Source organism: Chiloscyllium plagiosum, unplaced genomic scaffold, assembly GCF_037043375.1.
Source record: "Chiloscyllium plagiosum isolate Xiang-an unplaced genomic scaffold, Cpla_swu_hap1 HiC_scaffold_28, whole genome shotgun sequence".
Taxonomy (NCBI): domain Eukaryota; kingdom Metazoa; phylum Chordata; class Chondrichthyes; order Orectolobiformes; family Hemiscylliidae; genus Chiloscyllium; species Chiloscyllium plagiosum.
The window spans coordinates 49,483,811-49,502,205 of NW_028270166.1; the positions used below are offsets into that span (position 1 = coordinate 49,483,811).

General features: G+C 41.8%; 2 protein-coding genes across 5 annotated transcripts in view; one reads left to right on the plus strand and one right to left on the minus strand.

Moving 5' to 3' along the window:
* The window catches only part of LOC122565075 (E3 ubiquitin/ISG15 ligase TRIM25-like), a 29,965-nt gene extending 26,543 nt beyond the window's left edge, over window positions 1–3,422 (plus strand). The window contains exon 6 of the mRNA XM_043720708.2: window positions 2,878–3,422. Coding sequence (XP_043576643.1) covers window positions 2,878–3,422 — 545 coding nt within the window. The remainder of the gene's footprint in view (window positions 1–2,877) is intronic.
* Window positions 2,644–18,395, minus strand: part of cunh19orf44 (chromosome unknown C19orf44 homolog) — a 55,789-nt gene continuing 40,037 nt past the window's right edge. For all 4 annotated transcript variants that reach the window (XM_087976191.1, XM_043720789.2, XM_087976192.1 and 1 more), the window contains one exon: window positions 2,644–9,419. In XM_087976191.1, the coding sequence (XP_087832317.1) occupies window positions 9,333–9,419 (87 nt within the window). In that variant the 3' untranslated portion in view covers window positions 2,644–9,332. The remainder of the gene's footprint in view (window positions 9,420–18,395) is intronic.

An 18,395-nucleotide genomic window follows, 5' to 3' on the forward strand; every position in this document is an offset into this window, starting at 1 on the left:
ATATGTACAGAGTATTTAATGAAATATGTGGGGATCAAGGAGCAGATTATGCTGATTGGACGAAGACCAAATGGCTATTGTGTAAAACTTACCTTGTCATAGTCAAATGACACAGCTTTCTCGGCCAATTATTGCTCAAGCCAGGGGTCTAAAGCAATATTTAATTTCCCACTCATTGGATGGAATTCCAACAATATTAATTGCTTAATACTCACTCCTGTGATTAAAGTATGCCAGGGTTTCAGTCTTTTGTGCCAGTTCCTGTATTAAGGATTGTATGGTTTCCACGGTATTATGGGTGTGTCACTCCAACATGGTCCAATGGAAGTTCTAAAAGACCTTAAACAAACAAATACAGCAGCTGCAGCATAACCCACCACTTACAGCAGAAGAACGAAGAGTTGAGAGAAGAACAAGAATTTTCAGGGGAAACATTGAAAAAATAGTTTATTCCAAATGATTACAGAAATCAGAAATTGAAAGAGAAATTGGGAATTTATAAGTTTAAAATATTAAGAGGGAATATTGAAAAAAACCCAGCAGTTACTAAAAATTGATACCTGATAGAAATCCCACTCAAAGAAACTTCTTGCCCAAATGTAGATAGCAAAGTAGGAATTCTATGATGCCAGGATAAGGAAGGTTTCATTATCATGGGATGTTGGCATTAGTCACAAAGCCAGTACTTATTGTTGATCACTAATTGTCTTTGAGCTGCATTATTGAACTGTTGTCATCTATGTCATGATTTGGAGATGCCAGTGTTAGACTGGGGTGTACAAAGTTAAAAATCACACAACACCACGTTATAGTCCCAACAGGTATATTTGGAAGCACTAGCTTTCGGAGCGCTGTTCCTTCATCACCTGAAATCTAGTGCTTCCAAATAAACCTGTTGGACTATAACTTGGTGTTGGGTGATTTTTAACTTTCTACTCTGTGATGATGTTATTTAAGTCCTGTGAGGCAGTAAGTTCCAGGATTTTGACCCTTGCACGAAGAATCAGTGACATAGTCTTAGTCAAGATGATGTGGAGTGGAGAATTTGAAGGTAGTAGCATTCCCATGTTCTACTGCTCACGTTTTTCGTAAAGCTAAAAACTGTACTTGGAAGTTGTTGTAGGACAACTTGTAGTGTTCCACATTGATGAAACTGTTATATTTGTGCAGGGAATAAATGTTTAAGCTGGTAAATGAGGTGCCAGTCAAGTGGACTGCTTTGTCTTAGTTGATGTTGGATACTCTTGGGTATTGTTGGAACTTCACTCATCCAGGCAAGTAATGTGCATTCCATCACTCTCCTTACTTATGCCTTGTAAATTGTGAAAAGGCTTTGGAAGTCAGGAGGTGAATTGCTCACTGCATAACTCCTAGTCTCCATTCTTGTAGTCACAGTAATTATGACTGGTTCAGTTCAGTTTTTGGCCAGTGGTAACTCCTGGGATTAAAGCAGAAAATGTTCAAGAAACTCAGTAAGCTGCAGTGTCTTGGATAGTGACCAGCTTGAGTTTTGTTGGAAATGTCAGGAGGAGCTGATTAGGTATGGGAGATTTTCATAGCACTTGCAATGACATGCATATTGTTTTCCAGTTATCCTGAATAGTGTCAAAGTCTTCTAGGAGAAAATGAGGACTGCAGATGCTGGAGATCAGAGCTGAAAATTAGATTAGATTAGATTACTTACAGTGTGGAAACAGGCCCTTCGGCCCAACAAGTCCACACGCCCCGCTGAAGCGCAACCCACCCATACCCCTACATTTACCCCTTACCTAACACTACGGGCAATTTAGCATGGCCAATTCACCTCACCTGCACATCTTTGGACTGTGGGAGGAAACCGGAGCACCCGGAGGAAACCCACGCCGACACGGGGAGAATGTGCAAACTCCACACAGTCAGTCGCCTGAGTCGGGAATTGAACCCGGGTCTCTAGCGCTGTAAGGCAGCAGTGCTAACCACTGTGCCACCGTGCCGCTGGAAAAATGTGTTGCTGGAAAAGCGCAGCAGGTCAGGCAGCATCCAAGGAACAGGAGAATCGACGTTTCGGGCATGAGCACTTCTTCAGGAAAGTCTTGTTTCATATGAGCATAGACTTTTATTATGAGAAATTGTGAATGGAATTGAATACTGCACAACTAATTATCAGCGAAAATCCAAATGTTTGACCTTCTGAAGGAAAGGTAATTAATGCCAATTTCCAGTTTGATGGGGTAAGACTTGCAGAGCCTTGTTATGGATTTCGTGGGGTTGTTTATACTTCTACTATTTAGTCCTGTAGCTTTATCAGGTTGGCAGGTCATTTTTAGTTACGAACAATGCTGATCTGGATGTGTCTATTCCTCATTGAGCAGAAAGTGAGGACTGCAGATGCTGGAGATCAGAGTCGAGAGTGTGGTGCTGGAAAAGCACAGCAGGTTAGGCAGCATCTGAGGAGCAGGGGAATCGACGTATCAGGCATAAGCCCTTCAACAATTCCTGATGAAGGGCTTATACTCAAAACACGGATCCTCCTGCTCCTCAGATGCTGCGTGACCTGCTGTGTTTTTCCAGCACCACACTCTCGACTCTATTCCTTATTGAACCAGAGTTAATCTTGTTTCTTAATGATAATATTGGAGTAAGGGATTATGCGAGTACAAATCGTGGTGATGGAAGAAAATTTTATTGTTGTTGTTGCCCCAAAACATCTCCCCGATGCCTAGTTTGGACATATTATATCAGATTACAGTATACACACTGGCATTGAATGACCTCTTCCTTTGTCAATGTAATATTTCTAATCAGCATTTGTGCTAATAACGCTAAGATTTTTCAGACAGTTCACTTTCCCAGGACTGACTGGCTGGGATTGATTCAAGCTACTCCTTTCATTTATAGATGGACAGACACCAACTCTAGATCCTCACACAGCATTTCCTCACCTCATTCTGTCAGACAGTAACCGATCTGTATCAGGATCAAAACGCCAGCAACCTTACTCTGATAGCCCAAAAAGGTTTAACTATTGGTGGCAGATTCTATGTACCGAGAGATTGAGCTATGGTCGCTGCTACTGGGAAGTGGAGATCGGAGGAGATCGCCGTCGGTGGGACGTTGGAATGTGTTATGAGAGCTTGAGTCGGAAAGGCAAAGGGAAAGAATGCTCACTGGGACAGAACAAAGAGTCATGGTGTCTATACTCAGAGCCAGGGAGCCTTGCAGCCTTGCACGATAACAATGCCACTAAACTAACTGCTCAAATGCCCACAAGAGTGGGAGTCTATGTGGACTTTGAGGCTGGAATAATCTCATTTTACAGTGTGTCTGACAGGAAACTAACACAGCTACACAACTTCCGGGAGCAAACATTTACTAAGCCCCTCTATCCAGCTCTGGGGGTGGCTGATTTCACAACATCCCTGGCATTGTGCAGTTTAAAGTAATGCATTATCACTGTTGATATTGAAAAGAAAGTGATCAGATCAAAAATTGCAAATGTCTGCCCTTTAACAGTACTTTTCCTACAATGCAAACACTTACAGTGGTGCTATGTGATGATTTAATTGGTACTGTGCAATCATTCCCCAGCACTAGCTCAAACGCCTGGCTATGGTTCTGTACGATTATAGTCTGGTAAGGCTTAATAATTCCTCTGGCAAACTGTCATGCCTGACATGAAAGGAATCAATTCAAGAGAAACCAGTGCATGGTACCAGTGGTAGCCATGTGTCTTTGGCAGCACTCTAGCCTCTGCATCAAAAAAACGTAGGTTCGGGTCTCATTCCAGTGACTTGAGCACAACATTTAGATTGTCAGATTGCAATACTGAGGAAAATCCTGTCTTTTGCATAAGCTGTCAAAGTAAAAAGCTGCCTGCCCTCTCACGTGTCAGGAAGAGTTGGACCATTCTCCCTGGTATCCTGGCCAATGTAATGATCACATTGCTAATTCTAGGAATTTGCTTCTTTTTGAAGTTTTTTTTTCCAGTGCTGTCTTTTACACCTTAACTTGAAGGTTTATAATATCCCTTCTGTCCCAATTAGTGTTTTAAAAATTCTCCACAGCGGCCACTACCAGCCTCCAAGTCCTGCTGAAATAGGATCTTGCAGTTGTGGGTGGGGTCAGTGAGGTAGTCAAGACAGTAGTCATCCACCGGTAATTGGGCTCATAGTGTGGTTTATATTCTTCAGCCTTTTCAAACTTCATCTTCCATTTACCCATACACTGGAACAGCATGGTCCCAAAGCAGACTCACAGACAAGTCTATCTCTTCCTCACCCAGCCAGCCAGCCAGCACATTCACTTTCCAATTGGTCACTGGTAACATTTAGTTGGAGAATCCTAGATTATTATTACCTTGCTTAGTTTACACTTACTAAGTCCAGGTTTAGTCACTCATTGCTGCGAATTGACTAGATTGGACTAGCTGCTCCACAGTACTGTGTTGGGAGGGAAAGCAGCTGATGTGACTACTAACACAGAATCCCTACAGCATGGAAACAGGCCATTTGGCCCAACAAGTCCACCCAGATCCATTCTGCTACCCGATTACTCTATATTTATCCTGACTAATGCACCCAACCTACACATCCCTGAACACTATGGACAATTTAGCATGGCCAATTCACCTAACTTGCACATCTTTGGATTATGGGAGGAAACTGGAGTACTCAGAGGAAATTCATGCAGACACAGGGAGAATGTACAAACTCCACACAGTCAGTCGCCTGAGGCTGGATTCGAACCTGGGTCCCTGGTGCTGTGAGGCAGCAGTGCTAACCATTGAGCCACCGTGCCGTGAATTACTTCATGTTTGATTGAAAAAAAAATGAATATTTAATAATGTGATGTGCATGGAAGAAAATTTTGAAAATTCGTTTGCATATTGTATAAATCCCTGGTCACAGAGAGCAACCTGGGAGAAAAGCTATGAGAGGTTTAAAATAAACTTGATTTCATTCAATGTTTTTATTTATTAGTTATTAAAATACTCAGGCTGGGATTAAAAGTTGTCTGATTGAAGGGGAGTGGTTGGAGAGAGAAAGTTGTAATGCAACCTCTCGGGATCTCCCATGAATTTGACAGGAGTTCGGAGTGCAGATATAAAAATAGGTGGAACTGATTATTGAGCCTGTTCCAGCCTCTTTTATGACCACGGTGGCTCAACTCCAGTTTCCTGCTCAATCATCATGTTCCTTGATTCCCTGAGGGACCAAAAATCTTTGCCTCAAATATATTAGTTAATGGAACATTCACAGCCTTTTGGATGTGAGAGTTCCAAACATTCACAATCCTCTGAGTGAAGAAATTTCTCTTCATTTCAATCCGTAATGATTGGTCCATTATTTAGAGAATGTGCCTCTGTGTCCAGATTTCCCAGTCAAGGGAAACAACCTTCCAATGTCTGCTGTGACATCTCTTTTGAACCAAGCAGAAATGTTTGGATTTGTTAAAGGTAATGCACTTCAGGAGTGCACTTTATAATCTGAAAATGTATAAATGTTAGCTATTTCAAAAAGCTTGTGTAGAACAAATCCTACTTTGTATGACTGAGCCTGTTCGTGCCTCTTTATGACATGGTGGTACAGCAAAGGGTTAGAAACTAAAATTAATTGTTTCTATTTTATGTTCTAATGTAGATATCTACTTTAGTAGTGAAGTAGGAACTTGATAAGCAATGCACCACATGATAAAAGATCTAAGAAACTAACTGCAATGGAAAAAGCATGAGACAATGCAATCATTTAAAATCAAGTTTGGATGACTAATTTCCTTTGAAATGAAATGGTACTAGCTGTTCTGCACTGGGCTGTAAATAAATGCTTAATAAAATATGATACAAGATATATTTTCCTGCAAATATTTCTAATGCTGTGTTTCTCCAGCTTAGCAAAAGCACCAAAACTAATGTTTAGCAACAACAAATTTAAACCTTTATAGACTCTCAAAGAGAAATCTCTGAATTTAGCCAAAATAGTTTCTCAAAGTTAGGATTAAATGACTGCAGGAATAGTCTCAGAAACAAAGCAGAGGGGAGTAAGGAAGTCCAGTCGAGCAGACAGACAGGAGGGAAGCCTCAAGGACTTGAGGAGAACGGGAAAGAGACAGCAAGAGAGAATGAGAGATGGAAAAGCCAGGCAAACAAACTGACAGACAGATGAACCGACAGGGAAGAGAATCTCAAGAATAGCCAGACAGGGGAGCAACAATACAAAGTGTGGCTACAAGAACAGGTTAGAGGCTAGGAATCCAGCAGTGAGTAACTCAACTCCAACTCAACTCAGGCCTAAGATCTGCCTACTATTGACAAAGCATAAATCAGAGCGTGACGGAAGACCACCAATTTCCCTGGATACATGCAGCCCCAACACTGAAGAAGCTTGATACCAATGAGAAAGTAAGGACTTAGAGTTGGAAAGGGTGGCACTGGAAAGGTCAGGCAGCAGCCAAGGGACAGGAGAGTCGATATTTCAGGCATAAGCTCTTCATCAGGAATGTGGAGGGGAAACAGGATGAGAGATAGAGGGGTGGGGGTGGGGGAGGTAGGTGGGAAAACGACAGGTGGATGCAGGTGGGGGTTAATTGTGATAGGTTGGTGGGGAAGGTGGAGCAGATAGTTGGGAAGGAAGATGGGCCTGTAGGACAGATCAACAGGGTGGTGCTGAGTTGGAGGGCTGGATCTGGGATGAGGTGGGAGGAGACTTGTGAAGTCGATGTTGATGCCGTGTGGTTGAAGGGTACCAAGGCAGAAGATAAGGCATTCTTCCTCCAGTTGGCAGCTCACTTGACTGGTAACACATCTAAAGACATTCTCTCATTCTGCCATCAACACTCAATAGCAGTGTACCAAAGCCTTTTTTAAACAGCACCTTCTAAACCCACAGTCACTTCCACCTAGAAGGACAAGGGCAGCAGTTACATGGGAACACCACAACTTGCAAGTTCCCCTCCAACCCACTCAATCCTGTTTGAAATATATCACTGTTCCTGGATCAAAATCCGGGAATTCCTTCCCTATCAGCATTGTGGTTCTACCTACAGCAAATAGATTGCAGCGGTTCAAGAAGGCAGCTCATCACCTCAATCTCAAGGGCAACTATGGACAGGCACTAAATGTTGGCCCAGCCAGCAAGGCCCACATCCTGTGAATGAAAGCACATTATCGTCTGCAACATTTCCACCCTTGCGATGTTGTAGATTAATATGGTAAGTGGTTTACCAGAGAAAGTTTACATTGAAATATTAAATTCTAAAAACAGAAAATGCTAGAAACACTCAGGTCTGGTAGCTGAAGAGAGAAGTGGGTTCATTTTTACCAGCCTGGGGTGGTGAGAGTTGATATCACAGCAAACCCATTTTGTTGGGATGGTTTCCACTCTCCTGTGGCCTTGTACCATCATTACTCCTATCTTAATCATTTTATCACAGACATTTTCCTCCCCTCTTCCCTTTCCATGCCTCAATAATTTCTTACAACCTGTTCCACATCCAATGTTTTCCAGTTTTGACAAAACATCACTGCTCTGAAACATCAACTCTGTTTCTTTCTCCATAGGTGCAAATGCGGCCAGCTGAATATAACCAGTATTCTCCTTTCCTTTTATTTCATATTTCAAATATCCACACTTCTTTGCTATTGAATTGCCTTGTGGTACTGGGACATTTTCACAGATTCAGTAATATCATTTGCAAACATAGTTTCTGTTAGACCTGTAGCAAGATGTCTGTTACAATAATGAGGTTTAAAAGATTGTTCTGGTTTGTGATTATGTCTTTATGGTAAAAACCTGCTTTGAAGCCAACCTGCAAGCCTGAGTGGTTTGATTACAAGAAATTAAACATTGTTTTACTGGGAGAAAGTACAAGGTAGACTTGGAGACAACAGCAATAACCTCTGTGCTATTAGTTAATTGACTGGGAGTCTCCAGCACGCTGGAAAAGTATGGGATCCCCGAAATGCAAGTGGAAGTCTGTGCTCAGAATGACAAAGCCAAATTCTTTTGTGTGCCTAGAGGGACGATCTCCAGTAATCCTCTCATCATGATTAACAGTTCTGGGGTTAGAGGTTAACAGCTTGAGAAAGGAGAGTTCCAAAGTAAACTCTCTGGAGTAATAAATCATTTTGGACTGTTTCCAGAGAGGAAAAGAAAATTTAAGTGACAACTCTACAAGCCAGTGTAAACCTGTGAAGTGTACTGTATCGGTTATGAACATTCCATTCTGTAGTTAACCACAAGTTGCCAGCATGAAGTATGTTTGGTCAATAGTGCTTTTTGTCTGTCTGTTATAGTAAATGTTTTAAAATGTGAATTTTTCCATCGTTCATTCAACTATTTACTGGATGTCCAAATTTCTATTTAAACATTTTTGATCTCTCCAGGCATCATTAGTTCAAGAAGCAAAACAATTTTTAGCATTTATTGTTACTCAGAATGTAAAATGGCCTGATATGAAGAGGAATTTCAAACAAGGAAGTTTTATTTAAAAATACTCAGCTTTATAGGTATCCAGTGATGTTGCTGCTAACTTCACAAATTCAGGACTCCGATTGACAAAATAGGAAATTGGATGTAGAACTTCAAATGTAAGCTTAGTTCAAACAGTGGTGCTCTCTCCTAAGTAAGATGAATGTGGTTTGTAGCCCCAGTCTACATATCACCCAGATTAACACATATAATACTGAAGGATTGCTCTACACAGCAATATAAATGTCAGACAAAATTTCAAACCTGAGGCCCTGGATGCCTGTTCAGGTGAGTGCATATGATTGATATGAACAGTGGGATCTCCTACCTGAAGTTCCTCATTCAACCAGTATCACAAAGAAATAAGTTGGTTAGTTATGTCATTTGGGGGGGGGTATGGGATCTTGTGTAAAATTGGGTACCACATTCACAAAGGTGGCTTCATTTCAAAGGAATTAAATGGTTGTGAAACACTTTGAGACATCCAATATAAATTTTAAGTAACCAATTCATTACAACATGAAACAATTTTGTAGAGAAGCTACATTTAGCATATAAATATTGCTGATAGAAAAATACTGAAACTTCAGCGGATTCTAATCAATGTTGGAGTTAACAAGGGATAATAGGGTCCATTTGTACAAAAAGATTATTTATATTTCTCATCCATACCTGCTTTCCTGCAACAAGTGCCAATGTGGTATGTTAATTGCAGAATTAAACCACTCGTAAATGCACAGAATCAGTTTGAAAAGCTGTGTGCATAAGTGAGCATTAGAATATTAAATAATTTACAGGTGACATTGATAGGAGTGCCAGTTGCAGGAGTTGCTCTTTCTCTCCATTACTAACATTGCAGTATTTATTTCTCAGTCTTGTTAGTCATCATTAACAGTGATATTGCTTCATTTCCTGCTGCACCTCTTCCAAGGCCTCATCCAAGGTAAGTGGTGGTGACCTATGACGTCTGATAAACTAGACAAGAAAAGATTACAACAGGTTAAAGTGGCATGTATGTGACAATTGGTTACTGTCCAAAATAATGAGTGTAAATGTACAAAAACATTTATTGGTTACACTCAATCCTTTTAAGTCGTTAACACTCACATCCCTGAGCCAAAGGCCTGTGGGTTCAAGTGCCATTCCAGAGACTTGAACACAAAATCTAGGCTGACATTTCAGTGGAGTACTTTGTGGTGCACTGTTGTGCAGGTGCTGTTTTTCAGATGAGACTTTTAATAGTGGCTCTGTCCATCTTCTCTGGTCTGTAAAAGATTTCATATAGCTGGTTTGAAGAATTGCCAGGATGTTCTCCCTGATGTCCTTGTGATTGTTTATCCTCGGTAATTCCTATTTGCCATCTATTGAAATTGGCTTTCACATTTCCGAACACCAGCAGACGCGAACTACACTATGGAAGTATTTCATTAGCTGTAAAATGCTTTGGGAAGTTCCGAGATAATAAATGTTGCAACAAAAATGCAAGTCTTTCCTTCAGTCTTCCTGCAACTCTCCATACGCCAGCCTTCTCACAGAGCAGTGATTTATAAACTAGTCTTGGAATCAATTGCTAATCAATTTGGATCATTCTTCCTTACATCTTCCTCCAACGTCCTCTTTATTTCCTACCCTTTTTAAAGCTACACTCTTTGAAATCTTCTCTCTAATATCTCCTTCATTTCGCTTTGTAATTATATTTTGATTGTTATCCTTAAGTGCCTTGTTATGTTAGGAGCACCTGACAAATGCACGTCATTGTTCCAGGTCCTGCAGTCTCCTGCAAAGCACTGACCTTGGCCCGATTGCAATGGACACAAAAATCAAGGGATTCCTGTGGTATTGATTTCTTTTCCAGTTTAAATCTGGTACCAAGTCAAGGACATACCTTTATATAAAGCAACAGAATTGGAACACAGAGACGAGGAGCAGGGGTAGGCCATTCGGCCCTTACAGCCTACTCCACTATTCAATTTGATCATGGCTGATGCTCTATTTTATGCCATACTCCTGATCCCTGTCCACATACCTTGATGCCTTTAACATTTAAGCAGTTATCATTGTTTGTGGAGGCAATGGTTAATGGTATTATTGCTCGACTGTTAATCCAGAGACCTAGGTAATGTTCCAGGGACCCGGATTCTAATTCCACCACAGCAGATGGAAGTAAGAGTCTAATAATGACCATGAATCCATTGTTGATTGTTGGGAAAAGCCCATCAGGTTCATTAATGGCCTTTAGGGAACAAAACTGCCATCCTTACCTGGACTGGTCTACATGCAACTCCAGACCCACAGCAATCTGGTTGACTCTTAACTACCCACTGGGCAATTAGAGATAGGCAATAAATGCCATGTTAGAATTCTATACTTTTCAATCAGATCCCCTCTCAGTTTTCTAAACTCTAATGAATACAGACAGTCAAAACAATGTTTACATACAGGCTGGGGCTGTTTTCCCTGGAGCGTCGGAGGCTGAAGGGTGACCTTATAGAGGTTTATAAGATCATTAGAGGCTTGGATAGGATAAACAGACAAAGTCTTTTCCCTGGGGTGGGGAGTCCAGAACTAACGGCATAGATTTAGGGTGAGAGGGGAGAGTTATAAAAGAGACCTAAGGGGCAACTTTTCATACAGTGTGTGGTACATGTATGGAATGAATTGCCAGAGGAAGTGGTGGAGGCTGGTACAATTGCAACATTTAAAAGGCATCTGGATGGGTATATGAATAGGAAGGGTTTGGATATGGGCCGGGTGCTGGCAAGTGGGAGTAGATTACGTTAGGATATCTGGTCGGCATGGATGAGTTGGACTGAAGGGTCTGTTTCCGTGCTGTACACCTCTAAGAGAAGGACTCTGGGTAATCCAAGATGGAGAACAGGAAACATTTCTGGCTGTAAGAGCTGCTCCTTTTTTTTTTTGAGGTATTTTAGGTGTTGGAGGTGATTTCCTCGAATTCCAGAAGCAGCAATTACTGTGTTATATGCTGTTGCATTGTTTTGGAACTTTGGAAAGAAAAGTCAAAACAGCAGCAGTTTTAAAAGGGAGAAGAACACGGTGAGGACAGTGTGGGAGAGAGAGAGAGAGAGGGAGAGAGAGAGAGAGAACCTGCAGTCACTGCCTTTGCTGTTTTTGAATTCATGCGTCGCTGGACATCGTAGTGCATCTGAGAAAATTAACAAACAGTGAATTTCACAACTAATCTTGGAGGAACCGGTTTGGGCAAAGTTCACAACATAGAATCAGAGAAGTTAATTGTTGTTTTAGGTCTGTCTGAGAGAGAGGCTGTACAGTGGGTTCTTTCTTGATTATACAGTTTTGGAGATAAGTCTCTTTATCAAACTTAAAATACAAGTCATAGCTATAAATTTAACCTGGTGCAGTGTTTTGTAGAGGATTACGACGGTGATATTTTCTGGGTCTGTAGATTGTGAAGGAGCAAAAATAGCCTTTGCAGTGATATGTACTTCTTTACAGATGTGGGAGTTTAAAGAGAGTTTAAGGGTTACTGCAGATTATATCTGCCATAAATGCTGTTGGATGTGAATCTTATCAGATCGAGTGGATCGGTTGGAGAGACAGATAGAAGCGATGAGGAATTTGCAACAGCAACAGTATGTGATGGATGGCAGTTATAGGAAGGGGGGGAAAGTCTCAGATACAGTCACGTAGATGGGTTAACTCCAGGAAGGGTAAGAGAGGTAGGCAGCTAGTGCAGGAGTCTTTTGTGGATATACCCTTTTCAAACAGGTATGCTGTTTTGGAAAATGTACGGGGTGATGGATTCTCAGGGGAACGTAGCACGAACAGCCAAGTTTCTGGTATTGAGACTGGCTCTAATGCAACAAGGAGTACGTCGGCTCCCAAGAGATCAATTGTGTTAGGGGATTCTGTAGTCCAAGGTACAGACAGACGTTTCTGTGGCCAGCAGAGAAAAAGCAGAATGGTGTGTTGTTTCCCTGGTGCCAGGATCAAGGATGTCTCAGAGAGGGTGCAGAATGTTCTCACGGGGGAGAGGGGCCAGCAAGAGGTCATTGTCCACATTGGAACCAACGATATAGGAAGGGAAAAGGTTGAGATTCTGAAGAGAGATTACAGAGTTAGGCAGAAATTTAAAAAGGAGGTCCTCAAGGGTAGTAATATCTGGATTACTCCCAGTGCTACGAGCTAGTGAGGGAAGGAATACAAGGATAGAGCAGATGAATGCATGGCTGAGGAGCTGGTGTATGGGAGAAGGATTCACATTTTTGGGGTAGAAGTGATCTGTACAAGGACAGATTGCACCTAAATTGGAAGGGGACTAATATACTGGCAGGACAATTTGCTAGAACTGCTTGGGAGGATTTAAATTAGTAAGGTGGGGGGTGGGACCCAGGGAAATAGTGAGGAAAGAGATCAATCCGAGACTGGTACAGTTGAGAACAGAAGTAAGTCAAACAGTCAAGGCAGGCAGGGACAAGGTAGGACTAATAAACTGCATTTATTTCAATGCAAGAGGCCTAACAGGGAAGGCAGATGAACTCAGGGCATGGTTAGGAACATGGGATTGGGATATCATAGCAATTACAAAAACATGGCTCAGGGATGGGCAGGACTGGCAGCTTAATGTTCCAGGATACAAATGCTACAGGAAGGATAGAAAGGGAGGCGAGAGGAGGGGGAGTGGCATTTTTGATAAGGGATAGCATTACAGCTGTGCTGAGGGAGGATATTCCCGGAAATACATCCAGGGAAGTTATTTCGGTGGAACTGAGAAATAAGAAAGGGATGATCACCTTACTGGGATTGTATTATAGACCCTCTAATAGTCAGAGGGAAATTGAGAAACAAACTTGGAAGGAGATCTCAACTATCTGTAAGAATAATAGGGTGGTTATGGTAGGGGATTTTAACTTTCCAAACATCGACTGGGACTGCCATAGTGTTAAAGGTTTAGATGGAGAGGAATTTCTTAAGTGCGTACAAGACAATTTTCTGACTCAGTATGTGGATGTACCTACTAGAGAAGGTGCAAAACTTGACCTACTCTTGGAAAATAAGGCAGGGCAGGTGACTGAGGTGTCAGTGGGGGAACACTTTGGGGCCAGTGGCCATAATTCTATTCGTTTTAAAATAGTGATGGAAAAGGATAGACCAGATCTAAAATTTGACGTTCCAGATTGGAAGGAGGCGAATTTTGACGGTATTAGGCAAGAACTTTCAAAAGCTGATTGGAGGCAGACGTTCGCAGGTAAAGGGACAGCTGGAAAGTGGGAAGCCTTCAGAAATGAGTTAACAAGAATCCAGAGAAAGTATATTCCTGTCAGGGTGAAAGGGAAGGCTGGTAGGTATAGGGAATGCTGGATGACTAAAGAAATTGAGGGTTTGGTTAAGAAAAAGAAGGAAGCATATGTCAGGTATAGACAGGATTGATCCAGTGAATCCTTAGAGGATAAAGGAAGTAGGAGTATACTTAAGAGGGAAATCAGAAGGGCATAAGGGGACATGAGATAGCTTTGGCAAATAGAATTAAGGAGAATCCAAAGGGTTTTTACAAATACATTAAGGACAAAAAGGTAACTACGGAGAGAATAGGGCCCCTCAAAGATCAGCAAGGCAGCCTTTATGTCGAGCCACAGAAAATGGGGGAGATACTAAATGAATATTTTGCATCAGTATTTACTGTGGAAAAGGATATGGAAGATATAGACTGTAGGGAAATAGATGGTGACATCTTGCAAAATGTCCTGATTACAGAGGAGGAAGTGCTGGATGTCTTGAAACGGGTAAAGGTGGATAAATCACCAGGACCTCATCAGGTGTACATGAGAACTCTGTGGGAAGCTAGAGAAGTGATAATGAGCCTCTTGCTGAGATATTTGACTTATCGATAGTCACAGGTGAGGTGCCGGAAGACTGGAGGTTGGCAAACGTGGTGCCACTGTTTAAGGGTGGTAAAGACTAGCCAGGGAACTACAGACCGGTGAGCCTGACCTCAGCGGTTGGCAAGTTGTTGGAGGGAATTCTGAGGGACAGGATGTACATTTATTTGAAAAGGCAAGGACTGATTAGGGATAGTCAACATGGCTTTGTGCGTGGGAAATCATGTCTCACAAACTTGATTGAGTTTTTTGAAGAAGTAACAAAGATGATTGAGGGCAGAGCAGTAGATGTGATCTTTATGGACTTCAGTAAGGCATTTGACAAGGTTCCCTATAGGAGACTGATTAGCAAGGTTAGATCTCATGGAAGCTGAAAATGTGTTGCTGGAAAAGCGCAGCAGGTCAGGCAGCATCCAGGGAACAGGAGAATCGACGTTTCGGACATAAGCCCTTCTTCAGGAATGACAGGAGAATCGACGTTTCGGGCATAAGCCCTTCTTCAGGAGGGCTTATGCCCGAAACGTCGATTCTCCCGTTCCCTGGATGCTGCCTGACCTGCTGCGCTTTTCCAGCAACACATTTTCAGCTCTGATCTCCAGCATCTGCAGACCTCACTTTCTCCTCATAGATCTCATGGAATACAGGGAGAACTAGCCATTTGGATACAGAACTGGCTCAAAGGTAGAAGACAGAGGGTGGTGGTGGAGGGTTGTTTTTCAGACTGGAGGCCTGAGACCAGTGGAGTGCGACAAGGATCGGTGCTGGGTTCTCTACCTTTTGTCATTTACATAAATGATTTGGATGAGAGCATAAGAGGTACAGTTAGTAAGTTTGCAGATGACACCAAAATTGGAAGTGTAGTCGACAGCGAAGAGGGTTACCTCAGATTACAACAGGATCTGGACCAGATGGGCCAATGGGCTGAGAAGTGGCAGATGGAGTTTAATTCAGATAAATGCGAGGTTCTGCATTTTGGGAAAGCAAATCTTAGCAGGACTTATGCATTTAATGGTAAGATCCTAGGGAGTGTTGCTGAACAAAGAGACCTTGGAGTGCAGGTTCATAGCTCCTTGAAAGTGGAGTCGCAGGTAGATAGGATAGTGAAGGTATGCTTTCCTTTATTGGTCAGAGTATTGAGTGCAGGAGTTGGGAGGTCATGCAGGAGTTGGACGGCTGTACAGGACATTGGTTAAGCCATGGTTGGAATATTGCGTGCAATTCTGGTCTCCTTCCTATCGGAAAGATGTTATGAAACTTGAAAGGGTTCAGAAAAGATTTACAAGGATGTTGCCAGGGTTGGAGGATTTGAACTATAGGGAGAGGCTGGACAGGCTGGGGCTGTTTTCCCTGGAGCGTCGGAGGCTGAGGGGTGACCTTATAGAAGTTTACCAAATTATGAGGGGCATGGATAGGATAAATAGACCAAGTCTTTTCCCTGGGGTTGGGGCGTCCAGAAGTAGAGGGCATAGGTTTAGGGTGAGAGGGGAAAGACATAAAAGAGACCGAGGGGGCAACTTTTTCACACAGAAGGTGGTACGTGTATGGAATGAGCTGCCAGAGGAAGTGGTGGAGGCTGATACAATTGCAACATTTAAGAGGCATTTGGATGGGTATATGAATATGAAGGGTTTGGATGGATATGGGCCGGGTGCTGGCAGGTAGGACTAGATTGGGTTGGAATATCTGGTCGGTATGGATAAGTTGGACCATAGGGTCTGTTTCCATGCTGTACATCTCTATGACTCTATGACTCTAATACAAGACATTCCTGTCATCCTGTCAAGCCTAGTGAACCTTCACTACTCTCCCTCACTTGGGTAGAGGCAACGAAATGCACACAAAACTCCACATTGGGTCTTACCAAGACAGGCATAACTGCAGTAATACATCCCTACTTCTGAACTCAAACCCTTTTGCAGTGAAGGCTCCCATACCAAATGATTGCTGCACCTGCCTGCTTATTTTCACAAGCTGATGTACAAGGACACCTAGATCTCTTTTTACATCCACATGTTCCCAGTATGTTATCATTTCAATAATATTCTGCCTTTCTGTTTTTCACACTAAGTGTATAACTTCAGATCATCTATGTTGTACTGCATCTGCCATGTGTATGCCCACACACTCGATCTGTCTAGATTGGCCTAAGGCGTCCTTGTATCCTCACAACTTTCAATCCCACCTAGTTCTGTGTTATTAGGAAACCTGCAAATATTGCATTTGATTCTCTCATCTAGGTCATTGATATATATTGTGAATAGCCGGGGCCCAAGTACCAATCCCATTAATGCTTTTCAAGTGTTACCACATCCTTTATAATAGACTGCACCATTTTCCCTACAACTAATGTTAGGCTAATTGGTCCGTAATCCTCTTCTTTTTCCCTCTGCCTTTTTTTTAATATAGAGGGGTTATATTTGCCCTATTCCAATCTGTAAAAACTGATCCAGAATTGATAGTATTTTGGAAGATAATCACCAATGTATCCAATATTTCCAAGGCCACTTCCTTTAGCATTCTGGGGTGCAGATAATCAGGCCTGGATATTTGTCAGCCTTTAATCCCATTAAGTTCTCTGGCATTTTTTTAAACTAATACTGACTTTCTTCAATTAGAGGAGAAAGTGAGGTCTGCAGATGCTGGAGATCAGAGCTGAAAATGTGTTGCTGGAAAAGCGCAGCAGGTCAGGCAGCATCCAGGGAACAGGAGAATCGACGTTTCGGGATTCCTGAAGAAGGGCTTATGCCCGAAACGTCAATTCTCCTGTTCCCTGGATGCTTTCTTCAATTCGACCCTAACATTGCTGAGAATTTATTTTTATCTCCTTTTGTGAAGAGAATATGTATTTAGTTTTTTAATGTTTTTTTGTTCCGATTATAATTTCCTCATTTCTGATTGTGAAGGACCTACATTTGTCTTCACTAATCATCATCTTTTCATGATTCGGAGATGCCGGTGTTGGACTGGGTTAGAAAGTTAGAAATCACACAACACCAGGTTATAGTCCAACAGGTTTAATTGGAAGCACTAGCTTTTGGAGCACCGCTCTGTCACCTGATGAAGAAGCAGCGCTCCAAAAGCTAGTGCTTCAAATTAAACCTGCGGGACTATAACCTGGTGTTGTGTGATTTTCATCTTCTTCTCATACATTTATAAAATCTTTTACAGTCACCTATTATGTCCCTTGCAAGTTTAACTCTCATACTCTATTTTGCACCTATTAAGCAACTTTTTCCCCTCTTCTGCTGAATTCTAAACTATGATTGTTCTGGCAATTTCTCCTTGGATCTAATACAATCCTTCGTTTCTTTGATAAGCTACAACTGAGCCAATTTCCTGTTTTCTTCTTGTGCCTAATAGGAACGAGTAACTATTGTAATTTATGCATATGTTCCTTAAGTATTAGCCTACCTACTTTTAGTAAGGAGCCCCAATCTATCATTGCTAACGCACCTCATACCCTCGTAATTCCCTTTATTTACATTCAGAAATAAGAAAAGCAGCCAATTTGTTTAAAGGATGTGTGCTTGCCAGCAAAACAAGAAGTTAAAATAACTGCAAATTTTAATTTGCAACTTTCAGACACAAAATAAATGATATTAATTTACAGTAAAAGTGAAAATAAAAACTCATTAACTTAAAAATATATCAGAACAGAGAAACCTATATTCCACAAATAAATGAATACTGCAAAAAAAAAGTCACAAAGAACTACAGATGCTGGAACTCAAACAGAAACAGAAATTGCTGAGAAACCTCAGTAGATCTGGCCGCATCTGTGGACAGAAAGTAGAGTTAACGTTTCGGGTCTGGTGACACTTCTTCAGAACTCTGTTGCTGCCAGACTTCGTGAGTTTGCCTGGCAATTTTTGTCTTTGTACATAAGTACTGCTACTGGAAGCAAGGGCATTTACTCATTAATGCAAAGTTAGTTAGCCAATACAAGCTTAATTACACCCCATTCAACAAGACCATAATACATAGGAGCAAACATTAGGCCATTCAGCCCATCGAGTCTGCTCCACCATTCAATCGTGGTTGATAAGTTTCTCTACTCCATTCTCCCGCTTCCTTCCCATCACCCTTGATCCCC